Raw genomic sequence first — 24644 nt, forward strand, 5'->3', positions numbered from 1 at the left:
ATGGCATGGTCAACGAACATTATTGATTTGGCTACTGATTTTGATTCCTGACTGACTTCAGTGATATTGGAGACTGACTTGAAGTTGTTGGGTTAGTGGCCTGATGTCATCACATCAGAGTTTATGTAGGTGTAAGAAGGCAGCTTTGATCCCAAGGTTACTGAACTGTTGTAAGGTTTTCATATTTTAAATAGATATGGTGTAAAAACTATTCACATCCCCACCATTAAACTTTGTATGACAGCCTTAAGACCATAAGATCCTTGGGACCACTGTGTTTAAATGCTGCAACTAAGAAAGCAATGTTGAATTGACTTCTGATATACATAGAAATTTAAGATGGAAATAAAAATGACTGAAAACTGATTTTATCATTAATTTGCTGAAGAAATACCGCATTTTCTTTAATATCGAGTCCTACCACACAGTCAGTCAGTCTTAAACATTTTTTGCCAATGTAATGTTCTTTTCTTAAAGACTCACCTTTTTTGGGGGAAGATGGGGCAATCTTGAGTTTTGTATGTGGGTAGTGATCGCTTTTCTGTATATAGACAAATTAGCTTCTTTGTTGATGGGAGTTTGCATTTCTAGTTGGACTAACTTTGAGTAAGCATGCAGTCAACGCTCTGATACTATAAATGCTGGGTAACCCCAGTTTGGAACAGGTGAAAGTGGTTGACAGGTACGTGCAGAGCAAGATCCCAGTGAACAGTCATTGAATAAATAACTAATTATTTTGTTCTGTGAGGATGGCTGAGAGAGAAATCCTGACCAAGCCGAACTCACTGTTCCTCTAGCATTCCTGGGGTCTCTTACTTGAACAGGAAGCCAATATAACATTTCAAGTAAAGGCAAGAACTCCAACAAATCAATGATCCCAGTAGCAGAGTATCAGATCAGAGTTTGCACTCAAGTCCTTTACCAGGGCATGAACCAACCACCTCTGACTGAGGATACATTTCTAATAATTGAACCAAATTTTATCAAGTGCTTAAAAGCAGATTCAATTTTCACTGGGAGAAATCTTCTACTTTAGCAAGCAACTTTCCCATAGCAAGGTCAGTTCAAGAAACAGTGTTCTGTAGATTTCTCTGCATCATATTAAATATAAATATGAATCAACATGCAAGAAAGATGCTCACGAATATGATGACGAGCAATAATCAAAATGCGATATAAGCATTCATAAGTAACTAACCACACCATTATTCATACTGCTGAAGAAACTTCATGATCAACAACTGTATTTATTCAGCTGAAATACATCAGCTGTTGAAGGAGCCAAAAACAGACCTTAATTACAAGTGTCATTTGTTACAATTACAAAGCTATTTATTTTACAAGATTTGTGGCAGTTTGACTGCTCATAATAAATGTATAATTTCAAAGAGCAGATATTTACAGAAATAGAATGTGCACTTCTATTTTTCTATCATTATCCATCTTGACAAAGTAGACAAATTGCTGCTAAATTAGCCATTACAAAAGAAGTGTTGTTTACATTAATATTACCAATGACAGCTGCATAATTTACATTTGCATCATGGTAACAGAGAATCTGCATTATATAATATCTAAAGTTAACTAAAGTTAACTAGCCTATGTTCCACTAAAAAAAGTCTCAAGGATCCGATTACCCATATAAAAGGTCAGTTATATTTTGCACAAAATTTTTGAATTGATACATTCCTTAGAAATAGTCTCAACCCACTGATATCCCTCATACTGTTGCACAACTAAAGAATCAATCAATTCCTGTTGTTAATTTTCAATGTTCACAGAAGTCATAACTAAGTCATAATTAATCACGTTACATTAATTGTTAACTGAGGTGTCTCAAACTATTGTAAACAAAAACGTTAGATTAAACCCTCAAGCCTCATAAGTAATTCACAATTGAACCATATCGCTAATAACATTGGCCCAGGATTTTACTGTCATAATGACAATGAAGTTATAAGTGCTCCCTATCATTACAAATGTGAAATTAACAGCATTCCTCATGCCTGTTAAGTACAGAAGCGCAAAGCTTATGTCAGTGAGTTGCCACTGCTCCCAGGGGGCACTGTTCAAGTTATCTGATTTGGTTTGAACATCCGCTTTTCACACTATCAATCTCAGTAAAAGCTCTTGAAAAAGTTAAAACTTGTTGAATGATATGTAATGGGTTGTAAAACAACAGACTAACAATTACAACTTTGCCAACACTTTAGCCCTGAAAACTTTCCTAAAATTTTCAAAATAGTATCACTACATATCGCTCAACTAAAAGCCCAAAATTCAATTCCAAGTGAAATTTGTGAAATTCCAAGTTGGTATTGGCAAAATGGGCTAATTGGTCTCTTGCCGTTTGTTCATTTCCTCTCAGGTACACTGTTTAAAATGTATAACCTGAAGTCAAGTGTTGATTAACTCTCTTGTCTCTTTCTACCATGGTGCAGTTCAGAGTTGGGATTTATTAATGTTTACAATCTGAACAGTTAGCAACTATACAGGTGCTTTTCTGACCTCCGTCCAAAATTTTAATAGAAATACTGAGGTTAAAAAAAACAGACTGGCCATTAATATCATTTCACAGGGGGCTTCAACAACTTCAAACTAAGTCATGCTGGAATATCAAGGAACTCTCATGGAGAAATTCTATCCAAGTGTCAATAGAAAGTGAAATCTAAGTTGCAATTAGCTCCTCTGGAATAGGAACACTTTGGAATAAATAGGAATACAAAACTTTTATATTCAGTGACAGGTAGCAATTAATCATTAGTTTTGTTTGGCAAATCATAATTAGAAGCAGCTAAGAGGATGCCAAACCTCTGAAGATATACAAAACTATTATCTGAACAGAAGTGAGATCCATGCTGCCAAATGTTGATTCAATGACACCAATCAGGACTTTGGTCACAGTCAGTTTGAGATTCTGAAAGGCAGTTCAACTTCTGCTTGTCGGGGCTGTTGTATTATTTACAACATAATGTTAAATTCATGAGATTGAAATGCCTAACTGCCTCTTTTTCTCTCTCAGTCCAAGCAATAACTGATTACTATATATGCAATTCATGACTTTGTCTTCAACTGTCAGTGTTGATCAGCCAGAGTAGAAACTGCTGAACTCGAGGTTTATTTCTCTTCCAGTTAAGGGGCGAAACCACAGGAGGTATTGTGAAAGCACTTCAGACCACGCTACATTTTTATAACAGGGCATCTGTGTTACAAATCTCAAATGATTTTAATCTGTCAACTCTACAGTACTCTACAAATACAGTGACATAGCAATGTTTTCACAAGGTACTGTCATAATTTAGCATATTAAGGTTCAAACTGTCCCATTCTCTACACTGATGCAACAATGGACTGACTTCATCTTACATTCATACAGACTTAAAATATCAAAATGGTGTAAATGACTGAAAAAGATCATTCAAGAACCATGTTTGAGAAGAACATGGATGGAAGTTCAGTGAGGCAGTTCTATCCAATGGACTAACAGTATGCTGCACTAATGACAATGGGCTTGGAAAAATTCTCCAGGCATATATGATGAAACAATGTGTATAAATTTTGGGGAAAATCTGCCTATTTCAGCTGATCAATCCTGGGACTCAAGCGCTAAACACACAATCTTAAAGGGTTCACTACAGACATGAATCATACCTGCAAATCTACAGACTTTTGTTGCACTCTAGGAGCTTGACATAATCTAAGGGGACAGCCCATGACAATGGGCAACAGTTTTGGAGATGCCATTCTTCAAAAGGGCTGTTAACAAGAGGGGCAAGTATAACCGATCTCATTGTTACCAATCTGTCTGCCGCAGGTACGTCTGTCCATGACAGTGTTGGAAAGAGAGACCACTGCATTGTCCTTGAGGAGATGAAGTCACACCTTCATGTTAAGAAAAACTAACCAACATCATGAATAAATCTCGCACCTCAAGAATGGGCATCCAGTCTTCGAGGTTCTATGGATCAACAGCAGCAGAATTATACTCCAACACAATCTGCAACCTCAACAACCAGCATATCCCCTACTCTACCATGACCATCAAGTCAAGGGATCAACTCTGGCTCAATTCAGGAATGCACAGCAGAAACAACAAACAGAAAAGTAAGGTATTAGCCTGGTAACGATACAAAACAGGACAACTTCCATGCCAAATAGCACAAGCAACAGCTGATAAAGAGTTAAGTGATTCTACAACCAGCAGATCAGACCTAAGCTTTGCAGTCTTGCCATATTTAATTGGAAATGGTGATTGACAATGAAACAACTCACTGGAAGAAAAGGAGGCACCACAAACATCCCTATTCTGAACAATGCCCATCACACATCACAGCAAAAGATTCAGAGCAGTCTTCAGAGAAGTGCTGAGTAGATGATTCATTGCAGCCTCCTCAGCATGCTGATCTTCATCAAATTCGATTCACTTTACATGTTAACATGAGACGGTTGGAGGCCCTGGATAAATGTAGGGCACTGAAAACTTTCTGGCAATAGTACTGGGGACATGTGTTCCAGAACTTGCTGTGCCACTTGCAAATTGTTGCAGAACTGTTACAACACTGATGTCAACGTGACTGTGTAGAAACGTTCCCAGATATATCTGGTACAGAAAAAGCAGGAGAAATCCAATTTCCACAATTACTGTCCCATCAGTCTACTCTTGAACATCAGTAAAGTGATGGAAGGTGTCATCAACAGTGCTCTCAAGCGGCACTTGTTCAGCAGTAATCTGCTCAGTGACACTGAGTTTAGGTTCCACCAGGACCACTCAGCTCCTGACCTCATTATAGCCTTGGTTCAAGGATGGACAGTAAATTTGAATTCCAGAGGTGAGGTTAGCATTACAGCCCTACACATGAAGGCTGCACTCGACCGAGCAAAAAAGCCCAGCAAAACGGAGTCGATGGGTATCAGGGACAACCTTTCTCCTGGTTGGAGTTTTCTGGTGGAAGTTGGTTGTAGTTGTTGGAGGCCAGTCATCTCAGCTCCAGGACATCATTGCAGGAATTCTTCAGGGTAGTGTCCTAGGCTCAACTATCTTCAACTGCACCATCAACGACCTTCTCTCCATCATAAGGTCAGAACTGGCATATTCACTGATGACTGCACAGTGTTCAGCATCATTTTGGACTCCTCAAATGCAACATGGTCAGGGCAATATCCAGGCTTGGGCTGACAAATGGCAAGTAGCACTCATGGCATACAAATATACAAAGTCCAGACAATGGTCATTTCCCATAAAGGAGAAAATTTAACTATTACCCTATGCCATTCAATAGCATTATTACCACTGAATTCCACACTGTCAATATCAAGGACATTTACCAATGGTGAGAAACTGAACTGGATTAGCTACATTAATACTGTGACCATGACAGCAAGTCAAAGGCTACAAATGTGACAGCGAGTAACCCAACTCCTCACTCCCTAAAGTACCGTGTACACGGCACAAGTCAGGACTGTGATAAATACTTGCCAACTGCCTGGATGAGTACAACTCCAACAGTACTCAAGAAGCCTTAGACCATGCAGGACACAGCAGTCTGGTTGACAGACTCCACAACCACATACATTCAGTCTCTCTGTTATCAATGCTCAGTATCAGCAGTGTGTACTATCTACAAGATGCACTGCACAAATTCACTAAGGCTCCTTAGATAGCACCTTTCAACTCCACAACCACTTCCATGTAGAAGTTTAGGGCAGCAGATTTTGGGGAAATACCACCACCTGCAAATTCCCCTCCGAGCCACTTGGCATCCAGGCTTGGAAATAAATAAACATTCCTTCAGTATCACTGGGCCAAAAGCCTTAAACTACATTTCTGATGATATTATGAAAGTAATTAGAATGCAGATTTCAAGAAGACAGCTCACCATCACCTTCTCCACTGGATTCCTGAAGAATTCCTGATTCCTGAAGAAGGGCTTATGCCCGAAACATCGATTCTCCTGCTCCTTGGATGCTGCCTGACCTGCTGCGCTTTTCCAGCAACACATTTTTCAGCTCTGATCTCCAGCATCTGCAGTCCTCACTTTCTCCTAATCACCTTCTCCAGAGCAACTAGAGGTTGACAATACATTCGGGCTCAGCCAGTGACACCCACATCTTGTGTATGAAGTTTTTTAAAAGCCCTGATCATTTCTCTTCCCAATAATTTAGTAGATACTAAGGACCCAATGGTATTATTGGAAGATGGACAGCTAATTTCCTGGTAACCTAGCTACAATCCATCCTTCAATTAATAATATCAAGGAGAAACAGAGATTAAAGAGTCATTCACCTAGTCATTGATTGTGCCATTTTGATATTCCTAAAATGATTGCCTCATGTGCACAGTCACCGGTTGCTACTCATTCAGCATAAAGGACTTTTGAAATAGTTTGAGGCACCTAATATATGAAGCATATAACATCCTCAAAAATCCCAAACATGCATCACCTGCAACTTGGAATCATTTCAAATCGACAGATGTTTATATTGTGGCTGATTCCAGGAAAGCAGATGTACACAGTTATTAAAATTATTGTTTGATGGAAGCTTTTAAATTTTACTGAATTTTCATGGGCTCAGTTAGAGAAGGATTTTAACCAATCCCACATCAGGTATTAGGCAGTCTAAATGCACAATGAGACCCTTTCTAAAAACTATACCCAAAAGTACACCTTAACTCAACCCTCTAAAGAATACCTTCCAACATGCCACTTTCTTATTCTCAGCTTGGTCGCCCAATGAATCCGGGAAAATGTTGCTTGCAACTTGCTCCTAGAAGGAACTAAAGACCAATTAACCATATCACTTCTTGTAGGATCTGGTTGAAGCAAAGGAGATTTTTAACTGATTGCTTGTTTTTAATCTGGGGCCTTCATAAGACAATTTTCAAAGGGTATTTATGTGCATTTTATCAGAGAGACTAGTATAAAATCAATAGTCATTCTTTCAAAGTCTGGCATAGTTTACAGTTCTATAAGATTCCTTTTGTTAGTGTTAAAAAAGCAAAATATAAACAGTTTCATTTATGGAGATATAATAGCCACCAAGTATTTGGATTTCAGACTTGCTATTTGCTTAATTTCCCACATTACAACAGCAACTACACTACAAAAGCACTTCATTGGCACTTTGGGGTGACCTGCGATCATGAAAGATGCAATATAAATGCATCTCTTTCTATCTTAATTGATTAATCTAGTAAATTCTATACTGAGTAAATCATCTGCAAACAAGAGAGCTATAAAAGCAAGCACTCTTCAGATTGAAGGCAAGGATCAGACAACATCTATTGTGCTACCAATTTGCTTGAATAACAAATTGCATTTCTTTTCAAAATGTTGTGAACCTGATGAACTAAGGGGCTAGTTATCACAGTTGGCTAGGTTACCAATGTGTGGTTCAGAATAACACCAACAGCATAGATTCAATTCCCACTTTAGCTGAGGTAGACCTGGAAATCACCTTGTCCTGCCTCAGAGAGTGCAAGCAAAGGCAAACTGTCACTAACACAATCTGACAGAGAAACAGCTCAGGATGAAGTTAGAGTAGACCACAAGCCAGGGGGCTGTCTTTAGGCAAAGCACAAAAAGAAAAGAATTTTAAAAAATAAGGAAATACTACAGTGAATCTTTGTCACATCAGCCTGCACACTGTCCAAATCATTGGCTGATTTAGTACGCTGTAGTTTCGAATACAGCCAATATTATGGCAAGTTAAAAATAGAAAAGCTAATCAATGCCAGTAAGCGCAACAATGGAAAAACAAGTTATAAATGCAAATTTTATAAAAGTATAAAATTCCTTTTTCTGTGCTTCATTTAATCTTTCTAGTGTATAAACGCCAAACTGACATGTTTTCAGTGAATTGGGTAATTTTGGAGACCAGTCACTTAGGCACAGGTCTGTGCATGTTTGATTGTTTTCTATGAAAAAGATGTCACGTATCTTGAAAATGGATACTTGAGGATTATGTCACTGTAGGACAAATTAAATCTGGAATATTCTTTTTCAGGAACTTGATTGAAATATGTGATTGGACAATAGGGAGATAATCTTTCCAGTACCATGTTAACCCGATAAAGAAGATAAACATCACAGTGGATTATCAACAATGATAACTCCAAGCAAACTAATGGTTATTCATTGGTTATGACTATCTGCACTTGATATGCAGGCTGCATTGCAACAATTCTTCCCAAATAGCTTGAGAAGTCACAGCCAATTTAGTTATAAGCACCATGTAATTCAACTTTGATACATGACAAGCCTCAAAGATAGCCCATAAAGTATTGTATGTGTATGGTCAGGATTCTACTTTTGAGTATTTAATATGGTTCAATGTTGTTTCTAAAATCAGACAATTTGAATTGATAGCTATTGCTTCATAACATACATTAACAATGGAATGATGTAAGTTGCTGAATGAAGTGAACCTGTTAATTGTGAATTCTTTTGAAGCAAAATATCTTCATTTTATGATGTATGATTTGTTCATTATAAAAGACTTAGCTGTCCATATATTTTACAGGTGATGACATAGTTCATTCATTCTTAACCAATGGATTACTTTTCAGAAAGACAGTGTTCAGCTCCTGCATGAGTTCTGAATGCAGTTTTGCATCAGTTCCAAAAACCATTTTAGAAAGAGTGCCTTCTGTTTGACCTGAAGTCTGCAGTCCTTGATTACGTTTTAATTTTGTGTTGTTTTGTGTTACATTGATTTGACCTGGACGTAAAGTGGGTCTATTTGGCTCCTGTCCATTTGCAGGCAGAACCTCTGAGTGGAGTTGACAGGCAGCCAAGTGATGAGGTCGCCCCTGAGTACCCTCACGAAATGTTCGATGAAGGGCATCGTTCAGATTCAATTTGCTGCAGTCCTGCAATAAGAATTTAAACGCTGAAAGGGGGAAATTTGATATGCTTATGAAACACAACTTCTCCAACTTAAAGAAACCATAATATTGCTTGCTGTAAAACTAGGATATAGCAACACATTAAATATTCATTTTATTTACGCAGAGCAATGACAATCCCCTGCTCTTCCCCACAGTTGTGCAACTTCTTTCCCTTCAAGTGTTTATGTAGTTCTCTTTTGAGTGTTACAACTGTGCCTGCTTCTACCACCCTTTCATTAAGCAAGTTCCAAATTATAACCACTCATTGTCTTAAAAACATTTCCTCATGTCAGTTCTGGGTATTTTGCTAATCACTTGACATCTGTCCACTAGATAATGACCCTCTTGCCATTGGAAACTATAGTAATTGTAATGAGATCAGCCAGCTGGACATCATAGAATATCAGTTCCCTGCTTGGACAAGATTAACAGCCCCAATCAGGGAGACCGGGCTGACATAAAAGGATGAATGTCAGGAATACTGGGACCCTGAATGTCTGACTCAGTGAGAGGCAGTGCTATTGTCAAAGGCTATGCATTTAACAATAAAAGATGAACTGGTGATGGGATGCAAGCCTCGGAAGAGTTATTTGAGAAAGATTCACGAAAAACGTTCATGAATTATAACAGCGCTGGGAAACCTACTCTGAATTTCTGCTTGGAAGAAAACATTTCCAATGTTTCCAGTGTGCCCACCTGACTGGAGTTCCTAGTCCCTGGTATCATTCAAGTAAATCTCCACTGCGTCTAGGCCGTGACAGCCTTCCTGAAGTGTCAGGGTTGGAACTGAGCACAAATTTAGGCTGAATGCATGTCGGTGTTTTACAAAGGTTTGCATCAGTTCTTTGCATTCTCTGCATTGGGGTTCTATTCCCTCTGAAGGGCACCTTTGTTTTGACAAGTAAGTTTTACCGGTGTCGTTAAACAGCAAATCCACCTCTCAGAAACAATCCCCCCCCACCCCACCCCTCCCCACCCCCGCCAATTTAGACTTTTCCCTGCCAACAAAAACGAGCATGGAATGCAAAACAGGTCAAAAACAATTATAATGCAAAGAGCATACAAATATAAAACAGTAATTACGTTTTTGTCCTGCTTGTGCTCATTAATTGCATAAGTTTCTTAATCAGTTTATACTGAGGATACTGGACTGATTGACTTCTTGCAATGTAGCCACTCTCCTATCTCATACATATCTCTCTCTCTCTCTTTCTGTTGATCTGCAAAAAGGGTGAGGATGATTTTCAATGTATGTTGTTTCACTTGTAAACAGCATCTTACAATGCTCACTTGAGATTTCTTGATGGAGTGGGCGATCCAATGCAGAAATTTGCCTTGGTGTGTTGCGCATGCTTTAAAAAATGGGGCACACTAATTTACTATGTGAAAATTTTGTGTCACAGTAAAGTATGGAATAAGGACAAAGAAGCCTGTTCATTTGCAACCAACAGAAACATCTCCTCAATAACATTAGGCCTAGAAATTCACAAATGGCTGCAGTTATACTGCTACTTCCTATTGATGCAAAGTGACCTTGCGTGCACATGGTACAGAAAAGTAGCATTATACCTCAGGAATTTGTTCTTGACCTGAATCCTACACCTAGTAGAAATATCAATGCAAGACACCTCATACCACAAGAGTTTCATTCTCATTGTGGCAAAGTATGGATCACTGGTCATTGCCAAATTGGTGATGTATAATGTTAAGATAGTGCCTTAGCTTTCCTTGATATTTTCCAATTTTTAAAATTTTCATAAATGGCACATTTGTACATCAGGTGGAAAAGGTGTTTTCTCTTCATTGTCCTCATATTGGTGCATTAACTTGTTTCCCAACACTGCACTGTGTTGCAAGACTAATCTTGAATATTGCATCGGCTACAGATTAATGATGTTTTAAATGTCAGAGAATTGGTCACTTAAATTGTATAGCATCAAAATAGTTCACAACCAGTATTACAGATACTTAGATTGGTTGATCTCATATAGCATTACTCAAAGAACATGTTCCATTTTCATAAGTGTAGAACATACTACTCAAGAATGAAACACTGTGGGCAATTTATTAGCTGTTGCTGCATTGCAGATGTGTTGTTCTTTAAAGGCCAGCAGAAGTAAATGCTGACTATTTTAAGATCAATTGCATTTTGATCAATAAGATTAATCACGGGGCAGACTTGATTTTCCTTTTTGGATGTGATTGCAGAGGTCAGCCAGAAGTTGCATTTATTCTGACCCAATAAGACATTTTGATCTAGAAATCCAACCTCAATGCTTGCTTCTCAGGTACCAAATAACCTTCTAAGTCTCTATGGTGCTTGCTCATTACAAGTTGCAGTGCAGTGCTCATTATGCAAATAAGGGACATTGTGCATGGAGCAAAATTAGCTTGCACGAGTACTGGCTGCATTCTGTAAAAACAGGCTTTCATCACATCTACCATTCAGTCCTTAATGAAACAGTTTGTGGATCTGTAACCAATAAGGCATTTCATAAAATAAACTTACCGGAATACGGCAATGCTCCCTAACCAGGCCACCTCACTATTCCTAAACCAATTTGCTAACATTTGAAACATCATTAATCTGTAGCTGCTGCAATATTCAAGACTGGCCTTGTGGTACAAAATAGTATTGAGAAACAATTTAATGCACCAATGTACAAGAAAAATGAATATAAACCTTCTTGCTTGCCTAATATACAAACGTGCCATTTAAAAAAATTGAAACTTGGGAAATACCCAGGAAGCACAGTGGACCATCTGGGCACTAAACATGACCGATGGTCAACAATTCATACTATGCCACAGTGGAAATTAAACTCCAGTCATGAGAGATGCCTTGCACTGATATTTCTACTCTGTTTTTCAGGTCAGGAATTAATTCCTGACATACAATGCTACATTTCCACACCATGTACATGCACGATAACTGTGCATTAATACAAATAGTAATATAATTTCAGCTGTTTGTGAACATTGACAAGTGGAATCAGCTATGGCGAACAACTTACATGCGTTTGTTCCATTTTTCTGCCATCAATCTTCTTCTGACCCGGCATTAAACCCATGTTGCTGAGTTTTGCATTCAACATTGCTGATGAAACATGCAATTTTCCATCTAGTCGCCAAAGGTCACCTTCATGCTAAACAAAGCAAGCACAGTTTTCCATCACTGAAAGACAACTTCACTAAGAATGCTTATATCTTGGTATAGACAAAGTGACAAAGTCAGGAACTAATAGCTAATGCCCATTTATTTCAGATCTAAATCAGAACATGTACATGACAAATTTAATTTCCTTACAACAAATTGTGGAGAACAAGATTTTGCAGGTGCAAAATTAACATTAAATTCCATCAGTGAACTAATGTTTTGTTATTATTGGAACATACACATTAGAAGCAGAGGTAGGCCTCTCAAGCCGTTCTACTATTGCTCTGTATGCCCCACTATTCAACCACATCATGGCTAATCTGATTACTTCAGATACCCACCTACCCTGATAACCTTTCACTACCTTGTTTAATCAGGAATCTATCTAATTCTGCCTTAAAAATATTCAAAGACTCTGCCTTTCCCACCTTTTGAGGAACAGATATCCAAAGACTCAAAGGGGAAAAAACATCTCCTCATCTCTGTCCTAAAGAGCCAACCCTTTTTTTGTTTAATAACACAGTTACAGGACAACCACCTGATGAAGGAGTGATGCTCCGAAAGCTAGTGCTTCCAATTAAACCTGTTGGACTATCAACTAGTGTTGTGTGATTTTTAACTTTGTACAAAACAATATTTTCTCACCCAGATTCCAGAATTTCTCCAAAGATTGATCGACTGCCCCTTGTTTATATGATGCCCTTCAGTAACAGTATCAGTAGAAAGAATTAGATTTCTTATGAATACTAATGCCATACAGTTTATCTTTCTTGGTGTTTCCCTTGATACCACAACCATCCTTTGCTCCAAGGAAAAGTCCTATTTGATAATGAAGTCTGGACAAACCAGAATTCTCTATATTAAGTATTGGAAGGACTAATTTCAATGCTGTTTATCAACAACTCTGAACTCTTGCTATTAACTCTATTTTCCCTGCCTAGGCTTCAAGCAAAGGCTGAATTATGTGAAACACAAACCTCAGGACCTGTCTGACCTAGATCGGAGCATCAAATTGCAAATTCAACCCTCAAAATACACACATTAGGTCCATCGCCACAACAGTGCTTATCCCGGTCTTATTGCTACTAAAGTCCTCCTTGATTTCTTCCAATACTCGGTACTCTTGCTTTGCTTACTATCTTCCAAAGCTTTAAAAGCCTTCTCAAAATACATCACTTTTACCACATCTCCCAACCTTCCCTCAAAGGTTTAGCATCTTCCTTTTTTTTACCAGACTATCAATTCTCTCGATAACTCTTTATATGAGACCTTTACAACCCTAGTCTGTACTCCTTTCTTTCATCTCAGACTGTTTTAGAGACAAACTAAAAGAAAACATGCATCTTCAGCACAATTTTCATTTTGTAGGAACAAATATGCTCTATGAACATGTCAAGAAGGTGAGAATCATTTTTTTAAAGTAGTATCCTTCAAAATTTATCTATAATCTCTGAAATTATCCAGCTGTGGTAAAACCTTCTGTCGTTTTTGACAGATCTCAGGATTTTAATGCCTGTTTCTATAGAAACTATAGAATATACAATCCACTTAAGGTAATCATTTAGAAAATGATGGAAGATTTAAAACCAAAACTACGAGGAAATTTTATATTTTTCTTGGAAATTCTCTTGCTAAAACCAGCTGCTCTTTGCATGCATACTTGAAAAGATATTGTGTTTTCATTTACTGGAACAAAGCTCGAAATAACTAAAAAGAAGAACATACAGGTTTTTTTGGTATAATATGCATTTCATCAATGCCAATTGGCTATAATGTTATTAATAGATTGTGGACGCTGTTTGGATAATGCAAACATTTTACTGAAAGGGTGTAGCGATCTTCTACAGCACGATTTTCTATAGCGGTTTTCCACAACATGGTTTTCTATAAACCATGCATTAGCCAGGAGTAAATATAGGGTAGGGGAATGGGTCTGGGTGGGTTACTCTTCAGAAGTGTAGACTTGTTGGGCTGAAAGGCCTGTTCTATACTGTAGGGAATCTAATCAAATCATAACGCAAGACTGCAGAGGAATGCCACTGTCGCATGATACCAGAATGCCCTGTATTGCATCTTTGTCAATTATTTAATTCTAGGGGTCATTCTGGAGAATAATAATTTTTCAAAAACCTATACTAATATTCAAGCAAACATAATGATTTTTAAAAGATTGCACTGCCCTCATGATAAATAATGGACAATTCATCTTTTCGCCCAAGCTCGAAGTAGAATATAACTCTGAAGTGACAACAGGTGCTACGCATTCCTGAGTTGCTATTAATAATTCCAACACATCATGAGGTAAGAATGACAATATTTACAAATTTTGCTTTAATAGATTTTTCGCTAAGTTACTTACATAATGAACTATTGGAGCTATGTTGCTGAATTTTATTCCTACAGCATTAATAAACAATATTAATAAGGCTTTATTTTCATATCAGTGCATTTTCAAGTAGTACAAGAATTTTACAATGCTAACACAAAAAAGTAGATTGGTAAATAATTCAGAAAGGTTAGTAAGATTAAATGGGACTTCCTACCTGTGCATTAAGCAAACTAGCTAACCATTCCACATACGCTTCTTCCTTATCACAGCACAAATACCTGTCAATACATATTTTGCAAATTACTATCATGCTTTCAATTACAATGCTTATCCAGACATTACCAAAAGAGAATTCAGTTCAAAAATAAACTATTTGTCATATTTCACCTACTATTTTCATGATGGAAACCAATTACCCAAGTATAATTTCCTTGAATTTTTCCTTGCTATAAGGCAAATTAGAAACATGACAAAGTCATTCAGTTTGCTTTGCCATTTAAGCTGAATCTTAACTTTAATACTCTTGCTTAACAAAAATACAGCAATGTTAGTTTTGGAATTTTCAAAAGGCCTAGTCTCAGCAGCTTTTTGCAAGAAAGCTTTCCAGAATTCCATGAATTTTGCGTGAAGTAGTTCTTTGGGACATTACCCCTAAAGGATCTAGCCCTCATCTTGATTATTTTTCACCAACCTGTTCAGATGTTGAAAACATTCGATGAGATTAGATAGGTGGTTGCTTTTGACTGATGCAATGATCCTTTTTCAGTGCTGTAGACCTCTCTGATCCTATGTACTCCTCTGAGGGAGGTGGAACTTGAACTAAAATTATCAGGTTAACTGCCACTGAACCATAATATTCCAGTTGTAATTCCAAGGTTATATCCCCTTGATCTGGACTCAATATTAAAGAAATAGTTGCCCAATATCTATCCTATCAAATTCATTAATGATCTTAGCCAGCTCATTATGTCATCGCTTAATTCCCAAACTTGAATAAACAAAAGCCTAGAACCTGCAACAAACGCTCCTAAATTTAATCATTTTAGCTTGATATCATTAAGGTGAATAACAGTCCCTCCAGTCTCAGTGTCATCATTTTTCTTTGCAGTAAATCTAATTATCTCTTCTTCTGATTTATTTTTCGATTTCTGTTTTTCTTCAATATAGCCTTCTGAGGTGTGATGCCCTGAACCAAACAAAACAGTCTAAATACAGTCTAACCATGTCTTTTAACAACCGTTTCATAAATACCACCACCACCACTCTATTCCTGATCTCGAGATAAGGGCTCAAATTCTCTAAGGCATTTTACATTTCTTTAAAAAAAATGCTCATTACATTTTTTTAAAAGTGATTTCTGTACATGTACCCTTAACTAAATCTCTAAACTCCCTGGTTCCTACCTTTTCACCTGTTGGAGAATACGGATTTACTTTCCTCAGGTCCAATATAATTATCCTTGCATTCCCGCATGTGAGACTTTATTTACCACAATTTACAGATGTGTCACTACTATATCTCTGATAACATTCATGAATCATGTCAAAATGTTGCCTCCAATTCTACACGTTTCCATTTGCCCTCTCAGTCTCAAGTGTGAAGCCTTAGTAAATTCAATTCGGCTAACTGGGCATGACTCTCTCTGCCTAATGAGAGATTCAGTAACTTCCCCAAGACTGATGTTAGATTCATAGGTATAAAATTTCTGGGTTCTCTTTCTCACTCTTCCTAAATAATCAAGTGAAACATTCAAGTTTTAAATCCAAGGAAAGAATTCCAGAATCTAGTGAATTTTGAAAGATCATGATGAAAGCTTCTAAAATTTTCCTCACCAATTTATTTTAATGTCCTGGAATAGAAATCTGTGATCCTAGAGATTTGTCTGCTGTCAGTCTCATTATTTTCACCATAATCTTTTTTTCTGCATTAAATTTAATTAACTCTTCCTTTGATTTACTTTTTGATTTCCTCAAATCACTGATACTTGTTCTTCTTCAATTAGTCAGTATGAATAGCAAGGGTTTGGAGGGATATGGGCCGGGTGCTGGCAGGTGGGACTAGATTGGGTTGGGATATCTGGTCGGCATGGATGAGTAGGACTGAAGGGACTGTTTCCATGCTGTATATCTCTATGACTCAGACAACAGATAAAATTTAATTATCTAGCAAGTCTAATATTTTTTGCCTTTCAATAATCTTCAAGATTCTCCCTCAAATATTAATTCTTCCCAAAATTGACTGGGCTTCAATGCCTAAGTAGTTGGGAACCTGTTTCTTAATAACTTTATGAAAAATATCCTTTCCATCCTCTCGCTTTATAATTAGTAACTGTTTCTACACTGCATCCTCTTGTTTCTGATTTCTTGACATCAAAATACTCTCAAACATATTCTACATATTAGTCAATTGTTTTACATAGTAAAAGTACTGCACAGTAAAAGGTATTATTTTCTAACTGGGTTTCTTGTTCTGCAATCTGGTGCAATTCTCTCAAAGTAAGTGATTTCCGTTCTTATCTACTTTTATAATATAGTTCATTTCATTTAAAAAACCCTTTTGATGAAATGACTTGCTTGGTCTGACAAACAAGTCACTGAATTTCTTTGCACTGCCTTACAAATGTCTTGCTTTGATCTTTATTCCACCTGTTCACCTTTTGCAAATTGAATATGCTAAAAGGACCTCACTGTATTCACACGAGGTACCTTGTGTTCTTTGCCATACAGTTATTTTACTTTCTCCTCAACAGTTTGATTGCTGCAAACACTTCAAATGGTTTAGAATGTAACACATTAGGACTGATTTGGACAGGATGTAATTTCAAAACTTACCACTGTTGTTTTTCTGAATAAAGTGTAAAGCCCAAGCTGTGTAACAAAGAAAGGGACATATTAACATGTAGTTCTTGTTCATTCTTCAGAAGCTACTGAACAGGGAAAGTACTCTTATCAAGAAATGGCATTAGTGAAAACAAAGACTAAATAAACATGAAGAATTGAAGATTCCAAGATTGTCATTATCAGTAAGCATTACACAGACTAAAAAGCAGGAAGACCAATCAATTTGAAAGGAATGAAACACCTAAAATTGTAAATCAGCAAGGTATATAAAATTCATTAAAAACCATGCAGACCGAGACTGCCCATGGTATGTTGTATTTACCAGGCTAATGGTGAGTTCAGGGATCAAAGACTCGCTAAAGTTAGACCAATTGCACATTCTCTTCTTATCAAATAACCTCAGTTAATAGTTACTTCTACCCTAGTTAAAAATCACACAACACCAGGTTATAGTCCAACAGGTTTAATTGGAAGCACTAGCTTTTGGAGTGCTGCTCCTTCATCAGGTGCTTCCAAATAAACCTGTTGGACTATAATCTGGTGTTGTGTGATTTTTAACTTTGTACACCCCAGTCCAACACCGGCATCTCCAAATCATGACTTCTACCCTAATGATTGATAAAGTATTATTGTCCATTTGCAGTAAAATACATTGTGTTTTCTTAAATATGGTGGACTGTCACTTTAAAAGTTTATTCATGTGACATCATCAGCAGTCACTGGGCAGGAAATAGTTCAGTCTAACCTTACTCTGCAGAGTGAACAGCTCCTATAATAAAGCTCCTGGTGTTGTTAAATATTTCAGCCTCCTTCTTGAAATGCAACATATGTAAAACTGCTTTTGGATTAATCCTCCTGAAAGCGTGAATGTTTTCACTGGAGAAGGTTTGCTGATGAAATAACGGACCAGCAACTCTTCCAGTAATGAATCAGTCCATTATAAGTCAGCATCAAGTATTAATTCAATTTCTTAAGATGGAAGTAATGAGAGGTAATAGATAATACAGCTAATTTTCTTCACTTAGAATTATTAGTAAAAAGTTAAAGATGACAACATTATAAAAAACAGAATCGGTAATTGCAAAAGAGGTAAACTATGGGTTTTTCAAACATAGCTGTACACAAGCAAAATCTTACATTAATATAGTGCCTTAATGTCGTAAGATATTCCATTTCACATTTTTTAAGATGACAAAATAAGATGTTGGAACAAAGAAAAATATCTTTAGAGGATGATCAAAAGTTTGAAGTTTTAAGCTAAGTATTAAAGGAGGGGAGGGAGAGAAAAGAAATTCCAGAATAATGCTTCGCAAGATAAAGGACAGCTATTTGTGGTGCAGTGAAGGAAAGGTGGAAATGCATTAAAAGGCCTAACAAGAGTTTATAAAGATAACGGGGCATAATTAAACACGAGGAGGATAAGTTCCAAGATTGGGAGAGCTGCATCACACACTCGTCAAGCAATAGTTCAACATAGTCATATGCATGCCTTACAGAGTCCCAGACGATACCATCACCATCCCTGGTTATGTTCTGTCCCACCAGCAGGATATACGCAGCAGAGACTGTGCCACATTGGTATACCTGCTCTTGGAACCCTCAACATGGATTGTGGACCTCATGATGTCTCATGACATCAGTTGAATTATGGGCCAGGAAACCTCCTGTTGATTATTACAGACTGTGCACCACCCTCCCCAGTCCTTGGCCAAATAATTAGTGTTCTTTCATGTTGAACACCACTTGAAGGAAGCACAGAGGGCGGAAAAGGCACAGAATGTACACTGGTTATGGGACTTCAAGTTCGTCATCAACAGTGGCTCAGTAGCATCACAACTGACTGAGCTGACCAATTCCTAAAGGATGTTGCTACCGGTTTGCTGCAGGTGGTGAGGGAGCCAACAAGACGGAAAAAAAAAACATTTTGACCTCATTCTCACCAATATGCCTGCCGCAGTTTAATCTGTCCATGACAGTATTGGTAAAAGTGACCGCCACAAAAGCCCACATTCAGGGTTCACCATATCATGTTGTGTGGCACTGTCACTCTGGTAAATGGGATATACTTCATACACATCCACCAACTCCAGACTGGGCATCAAATGAGGTGCTGGGGACCATCAACAGCAGCAGAGTACAATACAATCTGCAACCTCATGCTTGACCCTAGTTCAGTGAAAAGTGCAGGAGATCATGCCAGGAACAGCATTAGGCATACACAAAACTGAACTGTCAACCTGATGAAGGTAAAAAAAAAACTATTTACGTGCCAGATCTAATTAGCAGCACGTGATAGACCAAGCTAAGCAATTCAACTACCTACAGGTAAGATCTAAGCTCTGTAGTCTGCAATATCCAGTCGTGAATGATTGTGGGGCATCTCAGTGGAGGAGGATACTCTATAAATATTCCCATCCTCAAAGATTGAGGAGCTGAGCACTACAATGCAAACATTTGCAACAAACTTCAGCCAGAAGTGTTGAGTGAATGATCCATCTTGGCCACCTCCAGAAACTCCTCATAATCACAGATGTCAGCCTTCAGCCAATTCAAATCATTCCACGTGACATCAAGATATAATTAGAAGCAATGAAAATTGCAAAGGCAATGAGTCTTGATAACATTCCAGCAGCACTACTGAAGACTCATGCTCCAGAATTTGCTGCATTCCTCGCCAAGTCATTTCAGTACAGCTGCAACACTGATACCTCGTCAACAATGTGGAAATCTGCCCAGGCTTATCCACAAAAAGCAGGACAAGTCCAATTTGACCAATTATCACCCCATTATTCTACTCTCGATCATCAGTAAAGTGATAGAAGGTGTCATCAACAGTGTTATCAAGTAGCATCAGCTCAGCCATAACCTGCTCAGTGATGCCCAGTTTCGGTTCCGCCAGGACCACTTAGCTCCTGGCGCCATTACAGCCTTGGTTCAAACATGGACAAAGAGCTGAATTCTAGGAGTGAAATCAGTCATTGCAGCTCTAGGACATCTCTGCAGCAGTTCCTCAGGGTAGTGTCCTAGATCCAATTGTCTGCAGCTGTTTTGTCAATGACTGTCCCTCCATCATAAGGTCAGAAGTGAGGATGTTCGCTGATCACTGTGCAATGTTCAATACCATTCTTGACTCCTCAGATACTGAAGCAATCCATGTCCAAATGCAATACGACCTGGATGACATCCAACTTTGGGCTGACAAGTGGCAAGTAACATTGATACCACTGAAGTGTCAAGCAACGATCATTTCCAGTCATAGAGTATCAAACTATTGCCCTCAACATTCAGTGTCATTACCATCACTGAATTCCCTATTAATATTCTAGGGCTTTCTATTGACAAGAAACGGAACTGGACTGATAAATATTGTGTCAAAAGTGAGGACTGCAGATGCTGGAAATCAGAGTCTAGATTAGGGTTGTGCTGGAAAAGCACAGCGGGTCAGGCAGCATCCGAGGAGCAGGAAAAATCGATGTTTCGGGCAAAAGCCCTTCATCAGGAAGAGTCCTGATGAAGGGCTTTTGCCTGAAACGTTGATTTTTCCTGCGCCTTGGATGCTGCCTGACCGGCTGTGCTTTTTCAGCACAACCCTAATCTAGACGCTTATAAATATTGTGGCTGCGACAACAAGGTAGATACCAAGAATGCTGCAGTGAATAATTCACCTGATTTCTCAAAGCTCATCCAAAGCTCAAACTCTGAGTATGAACAGATAAAGATAAAGACAGATACAAAGTAGTCACTTAACAGCTCAACCATGCCTCTGGAATGACAGGTCTAGCATATGAGGAACGGCTGAGGATACTGGGATTGTATTCGTTGGAGTTTAGAAGATTAAGGGGAGATCTAATAGAGACGTACAAAATAATACATGGCTTTGAAAAGGTGGATGCTAGAAAATTGTTTCTGTTAGGCGAGGAGACTAGGACCCGTGGACACAGCCTTAGAATTAGAGGGGGTCATTTCAGAACGGAAATGCGGAGACATTTCTTCAGCCAGAGAGTGGTGGGCCTGTGGAATTCATTGCCACGGAGTGCAGTGGAAGCCGGGACGCTAAATGTCTTCAAGGCCGAGATTGATAGGTTCTTGTTGTCTAGAGGAATTAAGGGCTACGGGGAGAACGCTGGCAAATGGAGCTGAAATGCGCATCAGCCATGATTGAATGGCGGAGTGGACTCGATAGGCCGAATGGCCTTACTTCCACTCCTATGTCTTATGGTCTTATGGTTTCCATCTGTAAATCAACCTTTGGTCTGTTATCAACACTACTTCTTTTACCAAACCTTTACTGTAGATCTGCATACAGAAGACTTTCGAGTCACCCTTTATGTTAGCTGCCAATCTTTTCTCATAGCCCTCTTTGATTGTCTTTTCCTGAATCATCTATATTCAGCTTAATTCTGAATGATGATTACTACCTGGCTCCTGTCATAAGCACACTTTTTCCTCCTTCTGCACATATTTTTGTGCAATAGTTTAGTGTGGGACTAAATCATGGAATTAGATGATCAGTCATGATCTAGAATGGCGGAACAGGCTGGAGGGCTGACTGACCTGGTCCTCTGAACTAATAAGCACTGTGTTAACAGAGGTGCTTGTTATTTGGATATGCTAAAATAAGCTGCCTGTTTAGATAGATGTACAAAATCTAGACACTATTCAAAGTAAAACAGCTGAGTTGTTTTGGTGTCTTGCTAAACATTTTCCTGTAATCAACACCTTTAAAATCAAATCAACTGTGCCTGTAACTCACTGCTATGTGAAAACTGGCTACAATATTTACTCATACAGAGTATTTTGGAATATTAAGAGGTCATAATAGATACAAACTAAGCTTTTTTTTTTCTTTTGTGCTTGGTTGTATTGATGGTAAATCATGCTAATATCTGGTAGGGTTTGACAGAGGTGCCTGCCACCAAATGGAATTAGGGAACAGATGATGGTTATATATTAACAACAGTATGTGATGGATGGCAGTTACAGGAAGGGGGGAAAGTCTCAGATACAGTCACATATATGGGTTAACTCCAGGAAGGGTAAGAGAGGTAGGCAGCTAGTGCAGGATCTTTTGTGGATATGCCCATTTCAAACAGGTATGCTCTTTTGGAAAATGTAGGGGGTGATGGATTCTCAGGGGAACGTAGCATGAACAGCCAATTTTCTGGTATTGAGACTGGCTCTAATGCAACGAGGGGTACGTCGGCTTCCAAGAGATCAATTGTGTTAGGGGATTCTGTAATCTGAGGTACAGACAGACGTTTCTGGGGCCAGCAGAGAAAAAAGCAGAATGGTGTGTTGTTTCCCTGGTGCCAGGACCAAGAATGTCTCAGAGAGGGTGCAGAATGTTCTCACGGGAGAGAGGGGGCAGCAGGAGGTCATGGTCCACATTGGAACCAACAACATAGGAAGGAAAGTTAAAATTCCCTACCATAACTACCCTATTATTCTTAGAGATAGCTGAGATCTCCTTACAAGTTTGTTTCTCAATTTCCCTCTGACTGTTGGGGGGGTCTATAATACAATCCCAATAAGGTGATCATCCCTTTCTTATTTCTCAGTTCCATCCAAATAAGTTCCCTGGATGTAGTTCCGGGCATATCCTCCCTCAGCACAGCTGAAATGCTATTCCTTATCAAAAATGCCACTCCCCCTCCTCTCTTGCCCCCCTTTCTATCCTTCCTGTAGCATTTGTATCCTGGAACATTAAGCTGCCAGTCCTGTCCATCCCTGAGCCATGTTTCCGTAATTGCTACGATATCCTAGTCCCACGTTCCTAACCATGCCCTGAGTTTATCTGCATTCCCTGTTAGGCCCCTTGCATTGAAATAAATGCAGTTCAATTTATTAGTCCTAACTTGTCCCTACCTGCCCTGACTGTTTGACTCACTTCTGTTCTCAGCTGTACCCGTCTCAGATCGATCTCTTTCCTCACTATGTCCCTGGGTCCCACACCCCCTCACCTTAATGGTTTAAATCCTCCCAAGCAGTTCTTTCCAAACTGGGACGGCCATAGTGTTAAAGGTTTAGAGGGAGAGGAATTTCTTAAGTGCTTACAAGACAATTTTCTGATTCAGTATGTGGATGTACCTACTAAAGAAGGTGCAAAACTTGACCTACTCTTGGGAAATAAGGCAGGGCAGGTGACTGAGGTGTCAGCGGGGGAGCACTTTGGGGCCAGCGATCATAATTCTATTTGTTTTAAAGTAGTGATGGAAAAGAATAGACCAGATCTAAAAGTTGAAGTTCTAAATTGGAGAAAGGCCAATTTTGACAGTGTTAGGCAAGAACTTTCGAAAGCTGATTAGAGGCAGATGTTCGTAGTTAAAGGGTCAGCTGGAAAATGGGAAGCCTTCAGAAATGAGATAACAAGAATCCAGAGAAAGTATATTCCTGTCAGGGTGAAAGGGAAGGCTGGTAGGTATGGGGAATGCTGGATGACTTAAGAAATTGAGGGTTTGGTTAAGAAAAAGAAGGAAGTATACGTCAGGTATAGACAGGATAGATCGAGTGAATCCTTAAAAGAGTATAAAGGAAGTAGGAGTATACTTAAGAGGTAAATTTGGAGGGCAAAATGTGGACATAAGATGGCTTTGGCAAATAGACTGAAGGAGAATCCAAACAGTAAGGACAAAAGGCTAACTGGGGAGAAAATAGGGCCCCTCAAAGATCAGCAAAACAGCCTTTGTGTGGAGCCACAGAAAATGCGGGAGATACTAAATGAATATTTTGCATTAGTATTTACTGTAGAAAAGGATATGAAAGATATAGACTGTAGGGAAATAGATGGTGACATCTTGCAAAATGTCCAGATTACAGAGGAGGAAGTGCTGGATGTCTTGAAACGGTTAAAAGTGGATAAATCCCAGGACCTGATCAGGTGTACCCAAGAACTCTCTGGGAAGCTATAGAAGTGATTGCTGGGCCTCTTGCTGAGATAGTTGTATCATCGATAGTCACAGGTGAGGTGCCGGAAGACTGGACGTTGGCAAACGTGGTGCCACTGTTTAAGAAGGGCGGTAAAGACAAGCCAGGGAACTATAGACCGGTGAGCCTGACCTCGGTGGTGGGCAAGTTGTTGGACGGAATCCTGAGGGACAGGATGTACATGTAATTGGAAAGGCAAGGCCTGATTAGGGATAGTCAACATGGCTTTGGCATGGGAAATCATGTCTCACAAACTTGACTGAGTTTTTTGAAGAAGTAACAAAGAAGATTGATGAGGGCAGAGCAGTAGATATAATCTATATGGACTTCAGTAAGGCGTTCGACAAGGTTCTCCATGGGAGACTGATTAGCAAGGTTAGATCTCATGGAATACAGGGAGAACTTGCCATTTGGATACAGAACTGGCTCAAAGGTAGAAGACAAAGGTGGTGCTGGAGGGTTGTTTTTCAGACTGGAGGCCTGTGGCCAGTGGAGTGTCACAAGGAT

General features: G+C 38.8%; 1 protein-coding gene across 7 annotated transcripts in view; it reads right to left on the reverse strand.

The window, feature by feature from the left end:
* Window positions 1–1249: 1249 nt before the first annotated feature.
* The window catches only part of arap2 (ArfGAP with RhoGAP domain, ankyrin repeat and PH domain 2), a 320143-nt gene continuing 296748 nt past the window's right edge, over window positions 1250–24644 (reverse strand). For 6 of the 7 annotated variants that reach the window (XM_072566652.1, XM_072566631.1, XM_072566592.1 and 3 more), the window contains 4 exons: window positions 17205–17240; window positions 14588–14651; window positions 11902–12033; window positions 1250–8869 (listed from right to left, as the gene is read on the reverse strand). In XM_072566652.1, coding sequence (XP_072422753.1) covers window positions 8534–8869; window positions 11902–12033; window positions 14588–14651; window positions 17205–17240 — 568 coding nt within the window. In that variant the 3' untranslated portion in view covers window positions 1250–8533. Of the gene's footprint in view, window positions 8890–11901; window positions 12034–14587; window positions 14652–17204; window positions 17241–24644 lie in introns of all 7 variants that reach the window. The other variant, XM_072566593.1, reaches the window with a different exon arrangement.

The sequence above is a fragment of the Chiloscyllium punctatum genome, chromosome 1 (assembly GCF_047496795.1).
Source record: "Chiloscyllium punctatum isolate Juve2018m chromosome 1, sChiPun1.3, whole genome shotgun sequence".
Taxonomy (NCBI): domain Eukaryota; kingdom Metazoa; phylum Chordata; class Chondrichthyes; order Orectolobiformes; family Hemiscylliidae; genus Chiloscyllium; species Chiloscyllium punctatum.